Below are 20,222 nucleotides of genomic sequence, written 5' to 3'. Positions count from 1 at the left end.
AGTGACCTACCCTCATTAGAGTTACTGACCCTCCAGTTAGAGTGACTTACCCTCATTAGAGTGACCTTCCCTCCAGTTAGAGTGACCAACCCTCATTAGAGTGACCGACCCTCCAGTTAGAGTGACCTACCCTCATTAGAGTGACCGACCCTCCAGTTAGAGTGACCGACCCTCATTAGAGTGACCTACCCTCCAGTTAGATTGACCATCCCTCCAGTTAGAGTGACCTACCCTCATTAGAGTGACCTACCCTCCAGTTAGATTGACCATCCCTCCAGTTAGAGTGACCTACCTTCCAGTTAGAGTGACCTACCCTCATTAGAGTGACCGACCCTCCAGTTAGAGTGACCTACCCTCATTAGAGTGACTGACCCTCCAGTTAGAGTGACCGACCCTCATTAGAGTGACCTACCCTCCAGTTAGAGTGACCATCCCTCCAGTTAGAGTGACCTACCCTCATTAGAGTGACCAACCCTCCAGTTAGAGTGACCGACCCTCATTAGAGTGACCTTCCCTCCAGTTAGAGTGACCTTCCCTCCAGTTAGAGTGACCTACCCTCATTAGAGTGACCGACCCTCCAGTTAGAGTGACCGACCCTCATTAGAGTGACCTTCCCTCCAGTTAGAGTGACCGACCCTCATTAGAGTGACCTTCCCTCCAGTTAGAGTGACCGATCCTCATTAGAGTGACCAACCCTCCAGTTAGAGTGACCGACCCTCATTAGAGTGACCGACCCTCCAGTTAGAGTGACCGACCCTCCAGTTAGAGTAACCGACCCTCATTAGAGTGAGCTACCCTCCAGTTAGAGTGACCTACCCTCATTAGAGTGACCTACCCTCATTAGAGTGACCTACTCTCATTAGAGTGACCTTCCCTCCAGTTAGAGTGACCTACCCTCATTAGAGTGACTTACCCTCATTAGAGTGACCTACCCTCATTAGAGTGACCTTCCCTCCAGTTAGAGTGACCTTCCCTCCAGTTAGAGTGACCTACCCTCATTAGAGTGACTTACCCTCATTAGAGTTACCTACCCTCATTAGAGTGACCTTCCCTCCAGTTAGAGTAACCTACCCTCATTAGAGTAACCTACCCTCATTAGAGTGACCGACCCTCATTAGAGTGACCTTCCCTCCAGTTAGAGTAACCTACCCTCATTAGAGTAACCTACCCTCATTAGAGTGACCGACCCTCATTAGAGTGACCTACCTTCCAGTTAGCGAAGCAGGACGGGGCCAGAATCCTTCCATTGGAGCCAATGCTGCCCATGAGGTCGGGTCTGCACACGCTACAGTTGTTGGTCTCCTTTGTCCAGTCCCAGTATGGAAGGCACATACTCTTGTTACCAGATACTCGTTGCAGCATACGTTCGAATTCCAGCAATATACAGCGATGGGCTGGGCCGAAGGATGGGCTACCATGAAAAATGTCTATGAAACTGAAACCGTTTTGAAGTAGGACAGACAGCGCAGCATTGCCATGGATGGCAGTCATGCAATCATATTCTGAGCACTTTTCAAACGTGTAGCTGCTAATGTCTCCCATGGTGCCGCCAGTTTGGGCAACAAACCTGGTGCTGATGGTGGTCTTGGCCAGGCAGAGCGTGTCGGTGAACTGCTTCCTCTCCGCAGCCGTGAGTTGGCCAAGCTCCGGGCGCAGACATGGGACGTGCTCCGAGCAGGTGGGTCCATGGTAGTAGTACTTGCAGTCATCACAGTCTGCTCCGAAGTAGTTTCCATTGCAGGAGCACAGCTCATCATACAGCTGGTGGGGCCAGTTGCACCGCGTGTCGGGCATTTCGGGATCCCGTAGCTGGTACCGTTGACAGGACCCGCGGCCTGTGAGATTGCCACACACACTTCCATCGGAGGAGACCGGGCAGCAGCGCCTTTCACTGAGGGCCTCCTTAGTTGCACACTTTGGAATAATCTGGCTCTTCGCTGTGGTGATGAGGCAGAGTGCCGAGAGCATAAGAAACAGCATCATGGCCCAAGGCTTCCAATCCTAACTTTGGGTACCTGTAGGGACAAGAAGAATAACTGAGGTTATTATATAGACATATAATATACTAATTTGCACAGAATGGAAAAAGTAGAAGAGGCTTGCACAGAAGGATGGAGGACCAGCCAGACTTGCACAGAAGGATGCAGGACCAGCCAGACTTGCACAGAAGGATGCAGGACCAGCCAGACTTGCACAGAAGGATGCAGGAACTGCCAGACTTGCACAGAAGGATGCAGGAACTGCCAGACTTGCACAGAAGATGCAGGACCTGCCAGACTTGCACAGAAGTATGGAGGACCAGCCAGACTTGCACAGAAGGATGAAGGACCTGCCAGACTTGCACAGAAGGATAGAGGACTTGCCAGATTTGCACAAAAGGATGCAGGACCTGCCAGACTTGCACAGAAGGATGGAGGGCCTGCCAGACTTGCACAGAAGGATGGAGGACCAGCCAGACTTGCACAGTAGGATGCAGGACCAGCCAGACTTGCACAGAAGGATGGAGGACCAGCCAGACTTGCACAGAAGGATGGAGGACCAGCCAGACTTGCACAGAAGGCTGCAGGACCAGCCAGACTTGCACAGAAGGATGCAGGAACTGCCAGACTTGCACAGAAGGATGCAGGAACTGCCAGACTTGCACAGAAGATGCAGGACCTGCCAGACTTGCACAGAAGTATGGAGGACCAGCCAGACTTGCACAGAAGGATGAAGGACCTGCCAGACTTGCACAGAAGGATAGAGGACTTGCCAGATTTGCACAAAAGGATGCAGGACCTGCCAGACTTGCACAGAAGGATGGAGGGCCTGCCAGACTTGCACAGAAGGATGGAGGACCAGCCAGACTTGCACAGTAGGATGCAGGACCAGCCAGACTTGCACAGAAGGATGGAGGACCAGCCAGACTTGCACAGAAGGATGCAGGAACTGCCAGACTTGCACAGAAGGATGCAGGACCTGCCAGACTTGCACAGAAGGATGCAGGGACTGCCAGACTTGCACAGAAGATGCAGGACCTGCCAGACTTGCACACAAGTATGGAGGACCAGCCAGACTTGCACAGAAGGATGAAGGACCTGCCAGACTCGCACAGAAGGATAGAGGACTTGCCAGATTTGCACAAAAGGATGCAGGACCTGCCAGACTTGCACAGAAGGATGGAGGCCCTGCCAGACTTGCACAGAAGGATGCAGGACCTGCCAGACTTGCACAGAAGGATGCAGGACCTGCCAGACTTGCACAGAAAGGATGCAGGACCAGCCAGACTTGCACAGAAGGATGGAGGAGCAGTCAGACTTGCACAGAAGGATGCAGGACCAGTCAGACATGCACAGAAGGATGCAGGACCAGCCAGACTTGCACAGAAGGATGGAGGCCCTGCCAGACTTGCACAGAAGGATGCAGGACCTGACAGACTTGCACAGAAGGATGCAGGACCTGCCACACTTGCACAGAAGGATGGAGGACTTGCCAGACTTGCACATAAGGTTGGAGGACCAGCCAGACTTGCACAGAAGGATGCAGGGCCAGTCAGACTTGCACAGAAGGATGCAGGACCAGCCAGACTTGCACAGAAGGATGCAGGACCTGCCAGACTTGCACAGAAGGATGCAGGACCTGCCAGACTTGCACAGAAGGATGCAGGACCTGCCAGACTTGCACAGAAGGATGCAGGACCTGCCATACTTGCACAGAAGGATGGAGGACTTGCCAGACTTGCACAGAAGGATGGAGGACTTGCCAGACTTGCACAGAAGGATGCAAGACCTGCCGGAATTGCACAGCAGGATGCAGGACCTGCCAGACTTGCACAGAAGGATGCAGGACCTGCCAGACTTGCACAGAAGGATGCAGAACCTGCTATACTTGCACAGAAGGATGGAGGACCTGCCAGACTTGCACAGAAGGATGGAGGACCAGCCAGACCTGCACAGAAGGATGCAAGACCTGCCAGACTTGCACAGAAGGATGCAGGACCAGCCAGACTTGCACAGAAGGATGCAGGAACTGTCAGACTTGCACAGAAGGATGCAGGACCAGCCAGACTTGCACAGAAGGAATGCCGGACCAGCCAGACTTGCACAGAAGGATGGAGGACCAGCCAGACTTGCACAGAAGGATGCAGGACCTGCCGGACTTGCACAGAAGGATGGAGGACCTGCCAGACTTGCACAGAAGGATGCAGGACCTGCCAGACTTGCACAGAAAGGATGCAGGACCAGCCAGACTTGCACAGAAGGATGGGGGAGCAGTCGGACTTGCACAGAAGGATGCAGGACCAGTCAGACTTGCACAGAAGGATGCAGGACCAGCCAGACTTGCACAGAAGGATGGAGGCCCTGCCAGACTTGCACAGAAGGATGCAGGACCTGACAGACTTGCACAGAAGGATGCAGGACCTGCCACACTTGCACAGAAGGATGGAGGACTTGCCAGACTTGTACAGAAGGATGGAGGACCTGCCAGACTTGCACAGAAGGATGCAGGACCTGCCAGACTTGCACAGAAGGATGCAGGACCTGCCAGACTTGCACAGAAGGATGCAGGACCTGCCAGACTTGCACAGAAGGATGCAGGACCAGCCAGACTTGCACAGAAGGAATGCCGGACCAGCCAGACTTGCACAGAAGGATGGAGGACCAGCCAGACTTGCACAGAAGGATGCAGGACCTGCCGGACTTGCACAGAAGGATGGAGGACCTGCCAGACTTGCACAGAAGGATGCAGGACCTGCCAGACTTGCACAGAAAGGATGCAGGACCAGCCAGACTTGCACAGAAGGATGGGGGAGCAGTCGGACTTGCACAGAAGGATGCAGGACCAGTCAGACTTGCACAGAAGGATGCAGGACCAGCCAGACTTGCACAGAAGGATGGAGGCCCTGCCAGACTTGCACAGAAGGATGCAGGACCTGACAGACTTGCACAGAAGGATGCAGGACCTGCCACACTTGCACAGAAGGATGGAGGACTTGCCAGACTTGTACAGAAGGATGGAGGACCTGCCAGACTTGCACAGAAGGATGCAGGACCTGCCAGACTTGCACAGAAGGATGCAGGACCTGCCAGACTTGCACAGAAGGATGCAGGACCTGCCAGACTTGCACAGAAGGATGGAGGACTTGCCAGACTTGCACAGAAGGATGGAGGACTTGTCAGACTTGCACAGAAGGATGCAAGACCTGCCAGACTTGCACAGCAGGATGCAGGACCTGCCAGACTTGCACAGAAGGATGCAGGACCTGCCAGACTTGCACAGAAGGATGCAGGACCTGCCATACTTGCACAGAAGGATGGAGGACCTGCCAGACTTGCACAGAAGGATGGAGGTCCTGCCAGACTTGCACAGAAGGATGGAGTGCCAGCCAGACTTGCACAGAAGGATGGAGGACCAGCCAGACCTGCACAGAAGGATGCAGGACCTGCCAGACTTGCACAGAAGGATGCAGGACCAGCCAGACTTGCACAGAAGGAATGCCGGACCAGCCAGACTTGCACAGAAGGATGGAGGACCAGCCAGACTTGCACAGAAGGATGCATGACCTGCCGGACTTGCACAGAAAGGATGCAGGACCAGCCAGACTTGCACAGAAGGATGGAGGAGCAGTCAGACTTGCACAGAAGGATGCAGGACCAGTCAGACTTGCACAGAAGGATACAGGACCAGCCAGACTTGCACAGAAGGATGGAGGCCCTGCCAGACTTGCACAGAAGGATGGAGGACTTGCCAGACTTGCACAGAAGGATGGAGGACCAGCCAGACTTGCACAGAAGGATGCAGGACCTGCCAGACTTGCACAGAAGGATGCAGGACCTGCCAGACTTGCACAGAAGGATGCAGGACCTGCCAGACTTGCACAGAAGGATGCAGGACCTGCCATACTTGCACAGAAGGATGGAGGACTTGCCAGACTTGCACAGAAGGATGGAGGACTTGCCAGACTTGCACGAAAGGATGGAGGACCAGCCAGACTTGCACAGAAGGATGCAGGACCTGCCAGACTTGCACAGAAGGATGCAGGACCTGCCAGACTTGCACAGAAGGATGCAGGACTTGCCAGACTTGCACAGAAGGATGCAGGACCTGCCATACTTGCACAGAAGGATGGAGGACTTGCCAGACTTGCACAGAAGGATGGAGGACTTGCCAGACTTGCACAGAAGGAAGCAAGACCTGCCAGACTTGCACAGCAGGATGCAGGACCTGCCAGACTTGCACAGAAGGATGCAGGACCTGCCAGACTTGCACAGAAGGATGCAGGACCTGCCATACTTGCACAGAAGGATGGAGGACCTGCCAGACTTGCACAGAAGGATGGAGGACCAGCCAGACCTGCACAGAAGGATGCAGGACATGCCAGACTTGCACAGAAGGATGAAGGACCAGCCAGACTTGCACAGAAGGATGCAGTAACTGTCAGACTTGCACAGAAGGATGCAGGACCAGCCAGACTTGCACAGAAGGAATGCCGGACCAGCCATACTTGCACAGAAGGATGGAGGACCAGCCAGACTTGCACAGAAGGATGCAGGACCTGCCGGACTTGCACAGAAGGATGGAGGACCTGCCAGACTTGCACAGAAGGATGCAGGACCTGCCAGACTTGCACAGAAAGGATGCAGGACCAGCCAGACTTGCACAGAAGGATGGAGGAGCATTCAGACTTGCACAGAAGGATGCAGGACCAGTCAGACCTGCACAGAAGGATGCAGGACCAGCCAGACTTGCACGGAAGGATGGAGGCCCTGCCAGACTTGCACAGAAGGAATGCCGGACCAGCCAGACTTGCACAGAAGGATGGAGGACCAGCCAGACTTGCACAGAAGGATGCAGGACCTGCTGGACTTGCACAGAAGGATGGAGGACCTGCCAGACTTGCACAGAAGGATGCAGGACCTGCCAGACTTGCACCGAAAGGATGCAGGACCAGCCAGACTTGCACAGAAGGATGGAGGAGCAGTCAGACTTGCACAGAAGGATGCAGGACCAGTCAGACTTGCACAGAAGGATGCAGGACCAGCCAGACTTGCACAGAAGGATGGAGGCCCTGCCAGACTTGCACAGAAGGATGCAGGACCTGACAGACTTGCACAGAAGGATGCAGGACCTGCCACACTTGCACAGAAGGATGGAGGACTTGCCAGACTTGCACAGAAGGATGGAGGACCAGCCAGACTTGCACAGAAGGATGCAGGACCTGCCAGACTTGCACAGAAGGATGCAGGACCTGCCAGACTTGCACAGAAGGATGCAGGACCTGCCAGACTTGCACAGAAGGATGCAGGACCTGCCATACTTGCACAGAAGGATGGAGGACTTGCCAGACTTGCACAGAAGGATGGAGTGCCAGCCAGACTTGCACAGAAGGATGGAGGACCAGCCAGACCTGCACAGAAGGATGCAGGACCTGCCAGACTTGCACAGAAGGATGCAGGACCAGCCAGACTTGCACAGAAGGAATGCCGGACCAGCCAGACTTGCACAGAAGGATGGAGGACCAGCCAGACTTGCACAGAAGGATGCAGGACCTGCCAAACTTGCACAGAAGGATGCAGGACCAGCCAGACTTGCACAGAAGGATGCAGGACATGTCAGACTTGCATAGAAGGATGCAGGACCAGCCAGACTTGCACAGAAGGATGCAGGACCTGCCAGACTTGCACAGAAGGATGCAGGACCAGCCAGACTTGCACAGAAGGATGCAGGACCTGTCAGACTTGCAAAGAAGGATGCAGGACCAGCCAGACTTGCACAGAAGGATGCAGAACCTGCCAGACTTGAACTGAACGATGGAGGACCAGCCAGACTTGCACAGAAGGATGCAGTACCAGCCAGACTTGCACAGAAGGATGCAGGACCTGCCAGACTTGCACAGAAGGATGCAGGACTTGCCAGACTTGCACAGAAGGATGGAGGACCAGCCAGACTTGCACAGAAAGGATGCAGGACCTGCCAGACTTGCACAGAAGGATGCAGGAACTGCCAGACTTGCACAGAAGGATGCAGGACCTGCCAGACTTGCACAGAAGTATGGAGGACCAGCCAGACTTGCACAGAAAGATGGAGGACCAGCCAGACTTGCACAGAAGGATGCAGGACCTGCCGGACTTGCACAGAAGGATGGAGACCTGCAAGACTTGCACAGAAGGATGCAGGACCTGCCAAACTTGCACAGAAGGATGCAGGACCTGCCAGACTTGCACAGAAGGATGGAGGAGCAGTCAGACTTGCACAGAAGGATGCAGGACCAGTCAGACTTGCACAGAAGGAAGCAGGACCAGCCAGACTTGCACAGAAGGATGGAGGCCCTGCCAGACTTGCACAGAAGGATGCAGGACCTGGCAGACTTGCACAGAAGGATGCAGGAACTGCCACACTTGCACAGAAGGATGGAGGACTTGCCAGACTTGCACAGAAGGATGGAGGACCAGCCAGACTTGCACAGAAGGATGCAGGACCTGCCAGACTTGCACAGAAGGATGCAGGACCTGCCAGACTTGCACAGAAGGATGCAGGACCTGCCAGACCGGCACAGAAGGATGCACGACCTGCCATACTTGCACAGAAGGATGGAGGTCTTGCCAGACTTGCACAGAAGGATGGAGTGCCAGCCAGACTTGCACAGAAGGATGGAGGACCAGCCAGACCTGCACAGAAGGATGCAGGACAAGCCAGACTTGCACAGAAGAATGCAGGACCAGCCAGACTTGCACAGAAGGATGCAGGAACTGCCAGACTTGCACAGAAGGATGCAGGACCAGCCAGACTTGCACAGAAGGAATGCCGGACCAGCCAGACTTGCACAGAAGGATGGAGGACCAGCCAGACTTGCAGAGAAGGATGCAGGACCTGCCGGACTTGCACAGAAGGATGGAGGACCTGTAAGACTTGCACAGAAGGATGCAGGACCTGCCAAACTTGCACAGAAGGATGCAGGACCAGCCAGACTTGCACAGAAGGATGCAGGACATGTCAGACTTGCATAGAAGGATGCAGGACCAGCCAGACTTGCACAGAAGGATGCAGGACCTGCCAGACTTGCACAGAAGGATGCAGGACCAGCCAGACTTGCACAGAAGGATGCAGGACCTGTCAGGCTTGCAAAGAAGGATGCAGGACCAGCCAGACTTGCACAGAAGGATGCAGAACCTGCCAGACTTGAACAGAATGATGGAGGACCAGCCAGACTTGCACAGAAGGATGCAGTACCAGCCAGACTTGCACAGAAGGATGCAGGACCTGCCAGACTTGCACAGAAGGATGCAGGACTTGCCAGACTTGCACAGAAGGATGGAGGACCAGCCAGACTTGCACAGAAGGATGCAGGACCTGCCAGACTTGCACAGAAGTATGGAGGACCAGCCAGACTTGCACAGAAGGATGGAGGACCTGCCAGATTTGCACATAAGTATAGAGGACTTGCCAGACTTGAACAGAAGGATGGAATACCATCCAGACTTGCACAGAAGGATGCAGGACCTGCCGGACTTCCACAGAAGGATGGAGGACCTGCAAGACTTGCACAGAAGGATGCAGGATCTGCCAGATTTGCACAGAAGGATGCAGGACTGCCAAGACTTTCATACCAGGATGAAGAACTAGCCTGAGTTTCATAGGACGATGCATGACTTGCACAGGAGGATGCAGGGCCTACTTTCTTGACAGGGGGATGCAGGACCTGACAGACTTTTTTAGGAGGATTCAGGACCTGTCAGTCTAGCCTAGGAGTTGAAAGGACATACTGTTCTAGCATAGCTGGTGATGTCCCACTGAGCTCATTCAACCCACCGAGGATTTTTCAACTCACCGAGGATCATTCAACCCACTGAGGCTCCTTCAACCCACGAGGCTCATTCAACTCTTCGAGGCTCATTCAACCCACTGAGGCTCATTCAACTCTTCGAGGCTCATTCAACTCTTCGAGGCTCATTCAACTCTTCGAGGCTCATTCAACCCACTGAGGCTCATTCAACCCACTGAGGCTCATTCAATCCACTGAGGCTCATTCAACCCACTGAGACTCGTTCAACCCACTGAGACTCATTCAACCCACTGAGACTCATTCAGCCTGCGGGAGCTCATTCAACCCACTGAGACTCATTCAGCCTGCCGATACTCTTTCAAACCCACTGAGGCTCATTCAACTCTTCGAGGCTCATTCAACCCACCAAGGCTCCTCTAACCCACTGAGGCTCATTCAACCCACTCACAGAGTCTCATTCAACCTAATGAAGCTCGTCTGACCCACTGATGCTCATTCAACCCACTGAGACTCATGTAACCCACTCAGGGTCATTCAACCCACTCAGGATCATTCAGCCCACGAGTCTCATTCAACCCAAAGAGGCTCATTCAACCCACTGAGCTCATTCAACCCACAGAGGCTCATTCAACCCACTGAGGCTCATTCAGCCCAAAGAGGCTCATTCAACCCACTGATCTCATTGAACCCACTGAGACTCATTCAACCCACTGAGGCTCATTCAACCCACTAATCTCATTGAACCCACTGAGACTCATTCAACCCACTGAGGTTCATTCAACCCACCAAGGCTCCTCTAACCCACTGAGGCTCATTCAACCCACTCACAGAGTCTCATTCAACCCACCAAGGCTCATTCAACCCACTGAGGCTCAATCAACCCACTGATGCTCATTCAACCCACTGAGGCTCATTCAACCCACAGAGGCTCATTCAACCCAGCGAGACTCAATTAACCCTTCGATGCTCATGTAACCCACGAGGCTCATTCAACTCACTGAGGCTCATTCAACCCACAGAGGCTCATTCAACCCAGCGAGACTCAATTAACCCTTCGATGCTCATGTAACCCACGAGGCTCATTCAACTCACTGAGGCTCATTCAACCCACTGAGGCTTGTTCAACACTTCAAGGCTTATTCAACCCAAAAGACTTGTTTAACTTATGTAGGCTCATTTAACCCATAAGGTTAATTCAGCCCACAAGTCTCATTCAACCTAATGAGTCTCATTCAACCCACAGAGGCTCATTCAACCCACTGAGGCTCATTCAACCCACAGAGGCTCATTCAACCCACTGAGACTCATTCAGCCAACTGAGGCTCATTCAACCCACTGAGGCTCATTCAGCCTGCTGAGGCTCATTCAACCCACTGAGACTCATTCAGCCAACTGATGCTCTTTCAACCCACTGAGGCTCATTCATCCCACTGAGACTCATTCAACCCACCACGGCTCCTCTAACCCACTGAGGCTCATTCAAACCACTCACAAAGTCTCATTCAACCTAATGAGGCTCGTCTGACCCACCGATGCTCATTCAACCCACTGAGACTCATGTAACCCACTCAGGGTCATTCAACCCACTCAGGATCATTCAGCCCACGACTCTCATTCAACCCAAAGAGGCTCATTCAACCCACTGAGCTCATTCAACCCACAGAGGCTTATTCAACCCACTGAGGCTCATTCAACCCACTGAAGCTCATTCAACCCTTCGAAGCTCATTCCACCCACAAGTCTCAGTCAACCTAATGAGGCTCATTCAACCCAAAGAATTTCATTCAACCCACTGAGTCTCATTCAGCCCAAAGAGCCTCATTCAACCCACTGATGCTCATTCAACCCACTGAGGCTCATTCAGCCCAAAGAGGCTCATTCAACCCACTGATCTCATTCAACTCACTGAGGCTCATTCAACCCACTGAGACTCATTCAACCCACTGAGGCTCATTCAACCAACTGAGGTTCATTCAACCCACCAAGGCTCCTCTAACCCGCTGAGGCTCATTCAACCCACTCACAGAGTCTCATTCAACCTAATGAGGCTCGTCTAACCCACCAAGGCTCATTCAACCCACTGAGGCTCATTCAACCCACTGATGCTCATTCAACCCACTGAGGCTCATTCAACGCACTGAGGCTCATTCAACCCACAGATGCTCATATAACCCACTGAGGATCATTCAACTCACTGAGGATCATTCAACCCACAGATGCTCATTCATTCCACTGAGGATCATTCAACCCACTGAGGCTCATTCAACCCTTCGAGGCTCATTCAACCCACTGAGGCTCATTCAACCCTTCGAGGCTCATGTAACCCACGAGGCTCATTCAACCTACAGGTCTCATTCAACCTAACGAAGCTCATCTGACCCACTGATGCTCATTTAACCCACCCACAGAGGCTCATTCAACCCACCGAGGCTCGGCTAACCTACTGAGGCTCATTCTACCCACTGAGGTTCATTTAACCCACTGAGGCTCATTCAACCCACCAAGGCTCGTCTAACCTACCGAGCCTCATTCAACCCACTCACAAAGGCTCATTCAAACCACAAGCCTCTTCTAAACTACCAAGGCTCGTCGAACCCACTGAGGCTCATTCAACCACAGAGGCTCATTCAGCCCACTGAGGCTCATTCAGCCCGAAGAGGCTCATTCAACCCACTGAGCTCATTCAACCCACTGAGGCTCATTCAACCTACTGAGACTCATTCAGCCCAAAGAGGCTCTTTTAACCCTTCGAGGCTCATTCAACCCACTGAGGATTGTTCAACCCACAGAGGCTCATTCAACCTAACGAGGCTCGTCTGACCCACCAAGGCTCATTCTACCCACTGAGGTTCATTTAACCCACTGAGGCTCATTCAACCCTCCAAGGCTACTCTAACCCACTGATGCTCATTTAACCCACACACAGAGGCTCATTCAACCCACCGAGGCTCATCTAACCTACTGAGGCTCATTTAACCCAATGTGGCTCATTTAACCCACTGAGGCTCATTCAACCCACCGATAGAGGCTCATTCAACCCACCAAGGCTCGTCTAGCTGTGGTTCTGAAAATTCTGGATTCGTGTAATAAACTTTGTCGTAGCATGACGATTTTGGTATCAGAAGACCGAGAATGACAAGTACACTATGTATGAGCATTTTCGTCATTTTCGAGTGACAAATTTACCTCGAAATCGTCATTTTCGTCCTGAACGCTTGGCTTCCATTTTGTGTACGGCAGCCATTTTGTGAGTTGCCCTCACATAGGCTTATAACTACATCCAAATTCGATTCCAAAGGACACGTACACCTTAATTGACTTCTCCACGACCTGGGCAAGCTGGAACCATTGCACCAGGCCGAACCTGCCCGGCCAGTTCCCTTCCCAGTGGCCGAGCGAGATAGCATCAAGGCACAGCCTATCATAAACCTTTTCATCACACACACACCCTGCCTAATCTTGCTCACACCTGTCCCTGTTTCTTTCTCTACAACTTGCTTTACGATGAGGAGGTGCCCGTTTTTATTGGGGGTCCGTCGATATCTGATGAGAATACTGGGCCTTGCCGGAAAATTTATTGTGGGCTGGACAAACTGAAACATGGGCTTGTCATCATGACTCTGCTTTTCCTTTGTAGTGAAAACATGTGAATGGTATACTAAAATGTGAAGAATGTTTGCCTAAAGCACAATATTTCGTATAAAAAGAGAAGCCTGACTTTGTAAGATGGAGCAGTCTCCTGAGAATATACACGTGTTGTACTTCTAGGACGCCTGTTACTTGGTTGCAGCCAATAAATTCGATCTTTGACTTCACCTAGAAGACTCTGAGTTTCTGTGTCTGAATCAGGAAAGTGCCCGAGGTCTTAGGGTGACCCTGACACCACTCGGTTCCGAAAAACCCAGTACCTCAGTTGGCGCCCTGCGTGGGGCGATACCAACGGTACCGGTCCAAGCCAGAGGTTCGTGAGGAGCTTCGTGTGAAAATTCTGGAGGAAGGCCGCCACTTCATCGACCCCTGCATGTCGACGTGGTCCGAAAGTCTTTGCTGCGAGGTTCCCCGCTTCCCGACGGCTACAAAGGACTGCTGCCCTGGCTATCGCCCTGATTTGGACCCTTGACGATTGGTAGAGCGAAACGATAGACGAGTCTTCTGGTGACGTCCTCGATACCTCAGTTAAGTATAAGTGGAGCGTCTCCCAGTCCTTAGTTTGGTTCTTAGTTTGGGTATCCTTTGGGATCTTAGATTTGGAACTTGCAAGTACCAAAACCGAAGGACTCGTGTATTCACGAGAATATCGTAATCGATAATCCTTTGAAGTTTGAAGCTAGACTAGAGAGCGAAGATGCCTGGTCTTAGCAGACTTGGAAATTTGTTTTGTCTTGGTTGTAATAATAGGGATTCCCGATTGGAGGACTCGTGTCCTGTTCCTCCGATTGGAACTCCGACGTATGAGCTGTATGTGAAACATGGAGTTGGCCCCATCACATACAATGAAGTGTGGATCAAATACACTAGAAACAATGGTGTTTTAAAATGGCCCCAATATGGTAGCTTTGACACGGAAATCTTAGATAACCTCGAAGTCAAACTTTTCAAGAAGAAAGCCCGGCCGGCAATGTTTGACTCTTTCCGCCTATGGCGTAAGGAAGCTAAACAGAAGGAAATTAAATTAGCAAAGAAAAATAAGAGAGAAAGGGGTCGCATTTGTTGAGTTCGCCTCCCCCTTATGCTCAGAATGTTACGGCACCTCCGCAACATTTAGCTGCGCAACCCGTGGTTGCATTGCCTCCTGCTCCTGCAGAGCAACCAGCTACTCTTCAGTTGGTTCCTATTCCTCCGGTGCAGCCTCCTCAAGGGCCACCGGGTTTTACCTCTGCTCTTCCTATACTTCCTACAACTTTGACTACTATATCGACTACCACTCCTTGTATTCCTCCTGACACTGCCTCTGCATCTGCCTTGCCTCACCCTGCTTTTCCGCTTGTCTTTTCATCGACTTCACCTTCTGTTCGTCAGAGAGTGGCTAGTACTGTCACTAGTTTTCTGTATCCTCTCTTTGGAGCAACAAGTGCAACTCCTGCCTCTGAGCGTAAACAGTTGCTTAGTCAACTGCCTGATTCTAGGGAGAAGGAAACGTTGAATTATTTAGCACATAGATGGGTGACGGACCCGACAAAATATGATGTAGAATCTGTTATGGATGTCTTCCATTAGTGGGAAGCACCAAAGCAGAGATACGTTTTTGAGAAAATGTGTACTTTCCTTTCTGAAGATTTAGAAGAAAATGATTTGGAGCCCAATCCGCCTGAGTTGTGCCATATACGGTTTGAATTTGGGAAAGGCGCAATTGTGGGTTCAGATGTTGAGAAAGCAGTTGCGACGTTGTTGTCGCTTAGGACTGAAGGTGTTTCCAAGTCGTTGTTTGACTCTGATTCCTCTGTTAAGAAGAAGGGAAGACAATATCCCATGAGAGAATTTCCTCCAGTATTAAAGGAAGAAATAGCGGCTGGTCCGAATAATGTTCCCCCAGCTATACCAGCACACTTTCAGCGTGTGTGGGTACATGTTCCATGGAAGCGAGCTGAAGTTTTGGCCCTTAAACAGACATTGCCTGATCCCGTAAAAATCCTGCAGGGTATTACAAGGAATTGTCACAGACTGCAGGTTCATGCATCATGAATCTAGCGGATATAGAAATGTTGTTTGGGAATGTTGTTCCACAGCCTTTATGGGGTAAGATTCGTCATGCAGATCATGATCAGGAGTTAGGTGACTCATGGGCTAATATTACTGCTGCAGATGGCCGACAAGTTGGTGGTGATAAACCTGAGCCTTTAGTAGCAGACCTCCCTGGTAGGCACTTTGATTACATGAAAACTTTAATGCCTGCGATGCGTGTGAATTGGGATAAATTGTCTGCGTGTAAGCAGAAGAAAGATGAAACGGTGTCTGATTTCTTCACCAGGTTTGAAGAGACATTTGTCGACCACAGTGGTCAAGATATGAGTACAGAAGGTGGTCAGCGATTGTTCGTCGATACATTTGTGCACAATCTGCTTCCAGAGTTGTGTAAGAAGTTGAAGGATTCAGAGAGTTCTTGGGCAGTTTCCTCTTCAGCACAGATATTGGCTACTGCACAGTATTATGAAAATAGGGACAAAGATGAGAAAGATAGAGCAGAGAAGAAAACTAAAGAGTTAAAGACGAAGGTTTTGTTACAGCAAGCATATCCACCACGTAATGGTCAAAGTGGTAGTGGTCAGAATAATGGTAGTCAGAGTAACTATCAGAATAATTATCAGCAACCTCAACAGTTTCAAAGACAAAGAGTCGAGTATACTCAACCACGTGTTCCTGTAGGTCCCAATCAGTGTTCGTACTGTAAGGAAGAGGGTCATTTCAAGTATAGTTGCCCTGTTTTGTTACAGCGCGCGAATAGTGTTCCTGGTGCACGAGGTCGAGGTGTTCAGCAAGCTCCAAGAGGTAGAAGACATGGAAATTTCCCCCAAAACGCACGTTCCCTTCCACCTCAAAATTCAATGAATAGTTTTGATCAGCAGAATAACGCGTCTGGTAGGACGGCTCAGTACTATGCTGATGATTACTATGCAGAAGATGAGAATATGGAAGGTAATGGTTGCTAGGACAGCCATAGACAAAGAGAGGGAGTTGTTTCAGTTCCAGTAGATCAGAGTGGACCTTACGTTGAGGTGATTACATCAGGTGTGTCGGAGCCTTTTCTGTTGGATACTGGTGCTACAAAGAGTTCTATTATGCACTCAAAACTCCCTGGCGCACCTTTGTCTGGCGAAATGAATGTTTCTGTAGGTTTTTCTGGCGCCCCGGTTAGGGACCCGATTTCTAGTCCTATGTCTCTTTCTGTTGGTCCTTGCGAATTCGAAGCACCCCTTATTCTGACGACAGGTTGTGGTGAAAACTTGTTGGGATTGGATCTGTTGAAAAGATTGTACGCGACTTTGTACTGTTCTCCTTCAGGAGTACAACTTACTCTAGGTAAGAAAGTGGTTTCCTCAAGGTATTTGTCGAAGGACAAACTTCTGACAGAATTGTCGTTTCTTCCTGATATTCTTTGGGCTACTGGTCCTAATGATGTGGGTCTTTTGGAAATACCGCCATATGTCGTGACATTGAAAGCCAATGTTAAAATGCCATGCATTCCACAATACAAGATTTCTAGTGAAGGTGAGAAAGCGTTACTAGCGATCGTTTACGATTTGATTGAAAAAGATGTAATTGAAGAGACAAGAGGCAACGTTTGCAATAGTCCAGTTCTGCCTGTTTTGAAGCGTACCGATCCTTCTCAGCTACCTGTTTACAGATTTGTGATTGATCTTAGAGAGGTGAATAAAATAGTTGTGCCACAATTTCCAGTTGTTCCTGATATCACTGCCCTCTTGACTATGATTCCAGCTTCTGCGACCTGGCTTTCGGTGATTGACTTGAAGAATGCTTTCTTCAGTATCCCGATTGCCGAAGAGAGTAGGGATATTTTTGGCTTCAGTTTAGGAGGTCGAAGCTTCCGCTTTAAACGCACTCCCCAGGGCTACTGTGAAAATCCATCAATATATAGTCAAACTCAGCTTGATACGATTGTTTTATCTGATGATGCTAATCTTGTCCAGTACGTTGACGATTTACTCGTCGCTGCAGATACTGAGGAAATCTGTAAAGAAGCCACGTTGTCATTGTTGCGTCATCTGTGTGATTTGCATCACAAGGTGTCACTTTCCAAATTGCAATATTGTCGACAAGAAGTGACCTACTTAGGTCATCTCTTATCGAAGGAGGGAAGGAAACTGACCCCAGAAAGAATTCAGGCAATAGCGAAATTGAGTGTGCCAAGAATACAGCGAAAAGTGCGTGCTTTCTTGGGCATTACATCATATTGCAGACAATGGATACCGAATTTTTCGTTATTAGCCAAACCTTTGGTGGCATTAACGTGTAAAGATACACCGAATCCCGTTCCATGGTCTGAAGAGTGTCAGAAAAGTTTTTCCGAGTTGCGTGATGCATTATGTTCGGCTCCTGTGTTGGCTACCCCCGACTACAGTAAACCCTTTACATTGTATGTCCATGAGAAGGAAGGTTGTGCATTGTCAGTGTTGACACAGTTGTTCGGAGACAAGCAGCGTCCATGTGCATATTTTTCGTCGACTTTGGATCCGGTAGCTAAAGCATTGCCGAGTTGTTTAAGAGCAACAGCGGCCGCAGCTGTTTCTATTCGACAGTCTGCTGGTTTGGTGATGAATAATACATTGATTGTGATGGTTCCACATGCAGTGGACACATTGTTAAACAGAACCAAGACACAGCACTTAACTAGTGCTCGATTGTCAGGTTACGAGTTTACATTGTTAGCGAGTCATGTGCACATAAAAAGATGCAACACGCTTAACCCAGCTACGTTGTTGCCGATTGTAGAGGAATTAGATGCTTCTGAACAGCATGATTGTTTTCTCAGAACAGAAGAAGAAACAAAAGGTAGAATAGACCTCCAAGATACTCCTCTTGCAATGTGTGATGGTACATTATGGGTGGATGGTTCATGCTTCAAGCTTCCGAATGGTGATACGACTGCAGCATATGCTGTTACAACTTTGCATAGGATTGTTGAAACTGCACGTATTCCACACAATTCAGCTCAAGCAGCAGAGTTGATTGCACTTACACGAGCGTGTGTGTTGTCGAAAGGAATGAAAGTGACCATCTAAACCGACAGCCAATACGCATTTGGTGTGGCTCACAGTTTTGGACGATTGTGGAAAGAACGTGGGTTCCTGACTTCGCATGGAGCTAAAATACAGCATGGTCAGTTTGTGAATGAGCTTCTTGTATCACTGAACTTGCCATTGCAAGTTGCGATTGTGAAATGTAGTGCTCACAAGAAGGTGACTGATGATGTTGGTCGTGGTAATGCATTTGCTGACGAAGTCGCAAAAGAAACAACAAGGAATGTGATGAGTCGAATGTATGTTGCAGGCCCTGCAAGATGGATTTGTGACATTGGAATGTGTGAAGGCACGATAGAGAGTGTGAAGTCTATTCAAGCCGAAGCTACAGAGAAAGAGTTGAGTGTGTGAAGAGAAGGTACGGGTAAAATGGATGCCAATTTTTGTTGGGTTGAATTGTCAGAGCATCAGAGATGGTTGCTACCCGATGCGTACGTGCTTGCGGTGGTTACAATGGCCCATGGAATGGCACATATCAGTGTAAAAGGGATTTGCAAGTTGTTGGCTCCAGTGTGGCAAAATGCTGGAATTCCCAAGTGTGCAGAAAATGTGGTCAAGAATTGCATGGTGTGTCTGAAATACAATCCTGGTAGGGGAACCCCAACTCCAGCTGGTCATTTTGCACCTCCTACGTATCCGTTCGAGGTTTTGCAGCTAGATTTCATCCACATGGAAAGGTGCAACAATTTAAAATACGTACTCGTTGTTGTTTGTGCCTTTTTAAGATGGGTGGAAGCCTATCCACTAAAAGACAATACTGCCTTATCCACAGCTAAAGCCCTTGTGAAAAAGTTCTTCCCTAGATTTGGAATGCGGAGAATGGTCTGGAGTGACAATGGGAGTGAATTTGTGGGTCGAGTGATGAAGAAAGTATGTGAAGGGCCAAGCATCCAACAGAAGTTTCACACTGCAAATCACCCCCAATCAGCTGGACTAGTAGAATGCTATAACGGCACGCTAAAGTTAAAACTGGCCAAGATTCAAGCGAGCAGTGGTCTTAAATGGCCTGACGCTCTACCCTTAGCACTCCTATCAACCAGAATGACTGTGCATTCGCGAGTGGGACTTAGACCCTATGAGATTGTTTTTGGCCGCCCGGCCAACATATGGGGAGTGCCAAGGCCTACAAAATTCAGTGAAATCGAACACCCTGTCTTGCTTGACTATTTGTACGAATTGACGGCTAAATTGCGTGTTTTACACCAACAGGTCCACAACACTCTGCCTCAGGTCTCTGAACCTCCAGGACACCCCATCGATCCTGGATCCTGGGTTCTGGTGAAAAACTTTCAGCGAACAAAGAACGACCAGCCCAGGTGGACAGGCCCACACCTTGTCCTTCTTTCAACAAGATCAGCTGTTCGAGTGGAAGGAAAGAAGCACTGGATCCACGGTGTACATTGTAAGAGGGTACCTTTGCCTCTGCCGTACGACCAGTGGGTCCAGGAGGGTGTCGCCGACTCAGAGACTGAAACCGTGCCTCGTTTTCTGCCTTTCAGTGATGCACGTATAAAAGGAACAATTTCTGAGAAAGAAAGTGACAATCTCTTGCAAGCAGCTGTGCCACCGTCAATTCAATTGGACACTACAGAACCTGAACTCCTTTTCCGAGATAATACAATACCGGGAAAGCAACGATATAATCTGAGGCCGAGAACTATGAACTAATAAAATTGTCTTTCTAAGTACTATTTTTGAAAGTG

General features: G+C 50.1%; 1 protein-coding gene across 1 annotated transcript in view; it reads right to left on the bottom strand.

The window, feature by feature from the left end:
- The window catches only part of LOC144773654 (tyrosinase-like), a 190,876-nt gene that overhangs the window by 109,582 nt on the left and 61,072 nt on the right, over positions 1–20,222 (bottom strand). The window contains exon 2 of the mRNA XM_078658803.1: positions 1,207–2,015. Within this exon, the coding sequence (XP_078514929.1) occupies positions 1,207–1,983 (777 nt within the window). The 5' untranslated portion in view covers positions 1,984–2,015. The remainder of the gene's footprint in view (positions 1–1,206; positions 2,016–20,222) is intronic.

Source organism: Lissotriton helveticus, chromosome 8, assembly GCF_964261635.1.
Source record: "Lissotriton helveticus chromosome 8, aLisHel1.1, whole genome shotgun sequence".
NCBI classification, from domain to species: Eukaryota; Metazoa; Chordata; class Amphibia; order Caudata; family Salamandridae; genus Lissotriton; species Lissotriton helveticus.
This window is presented reverse-complemented; position numbering and strand designations above follow the sequence as displayed.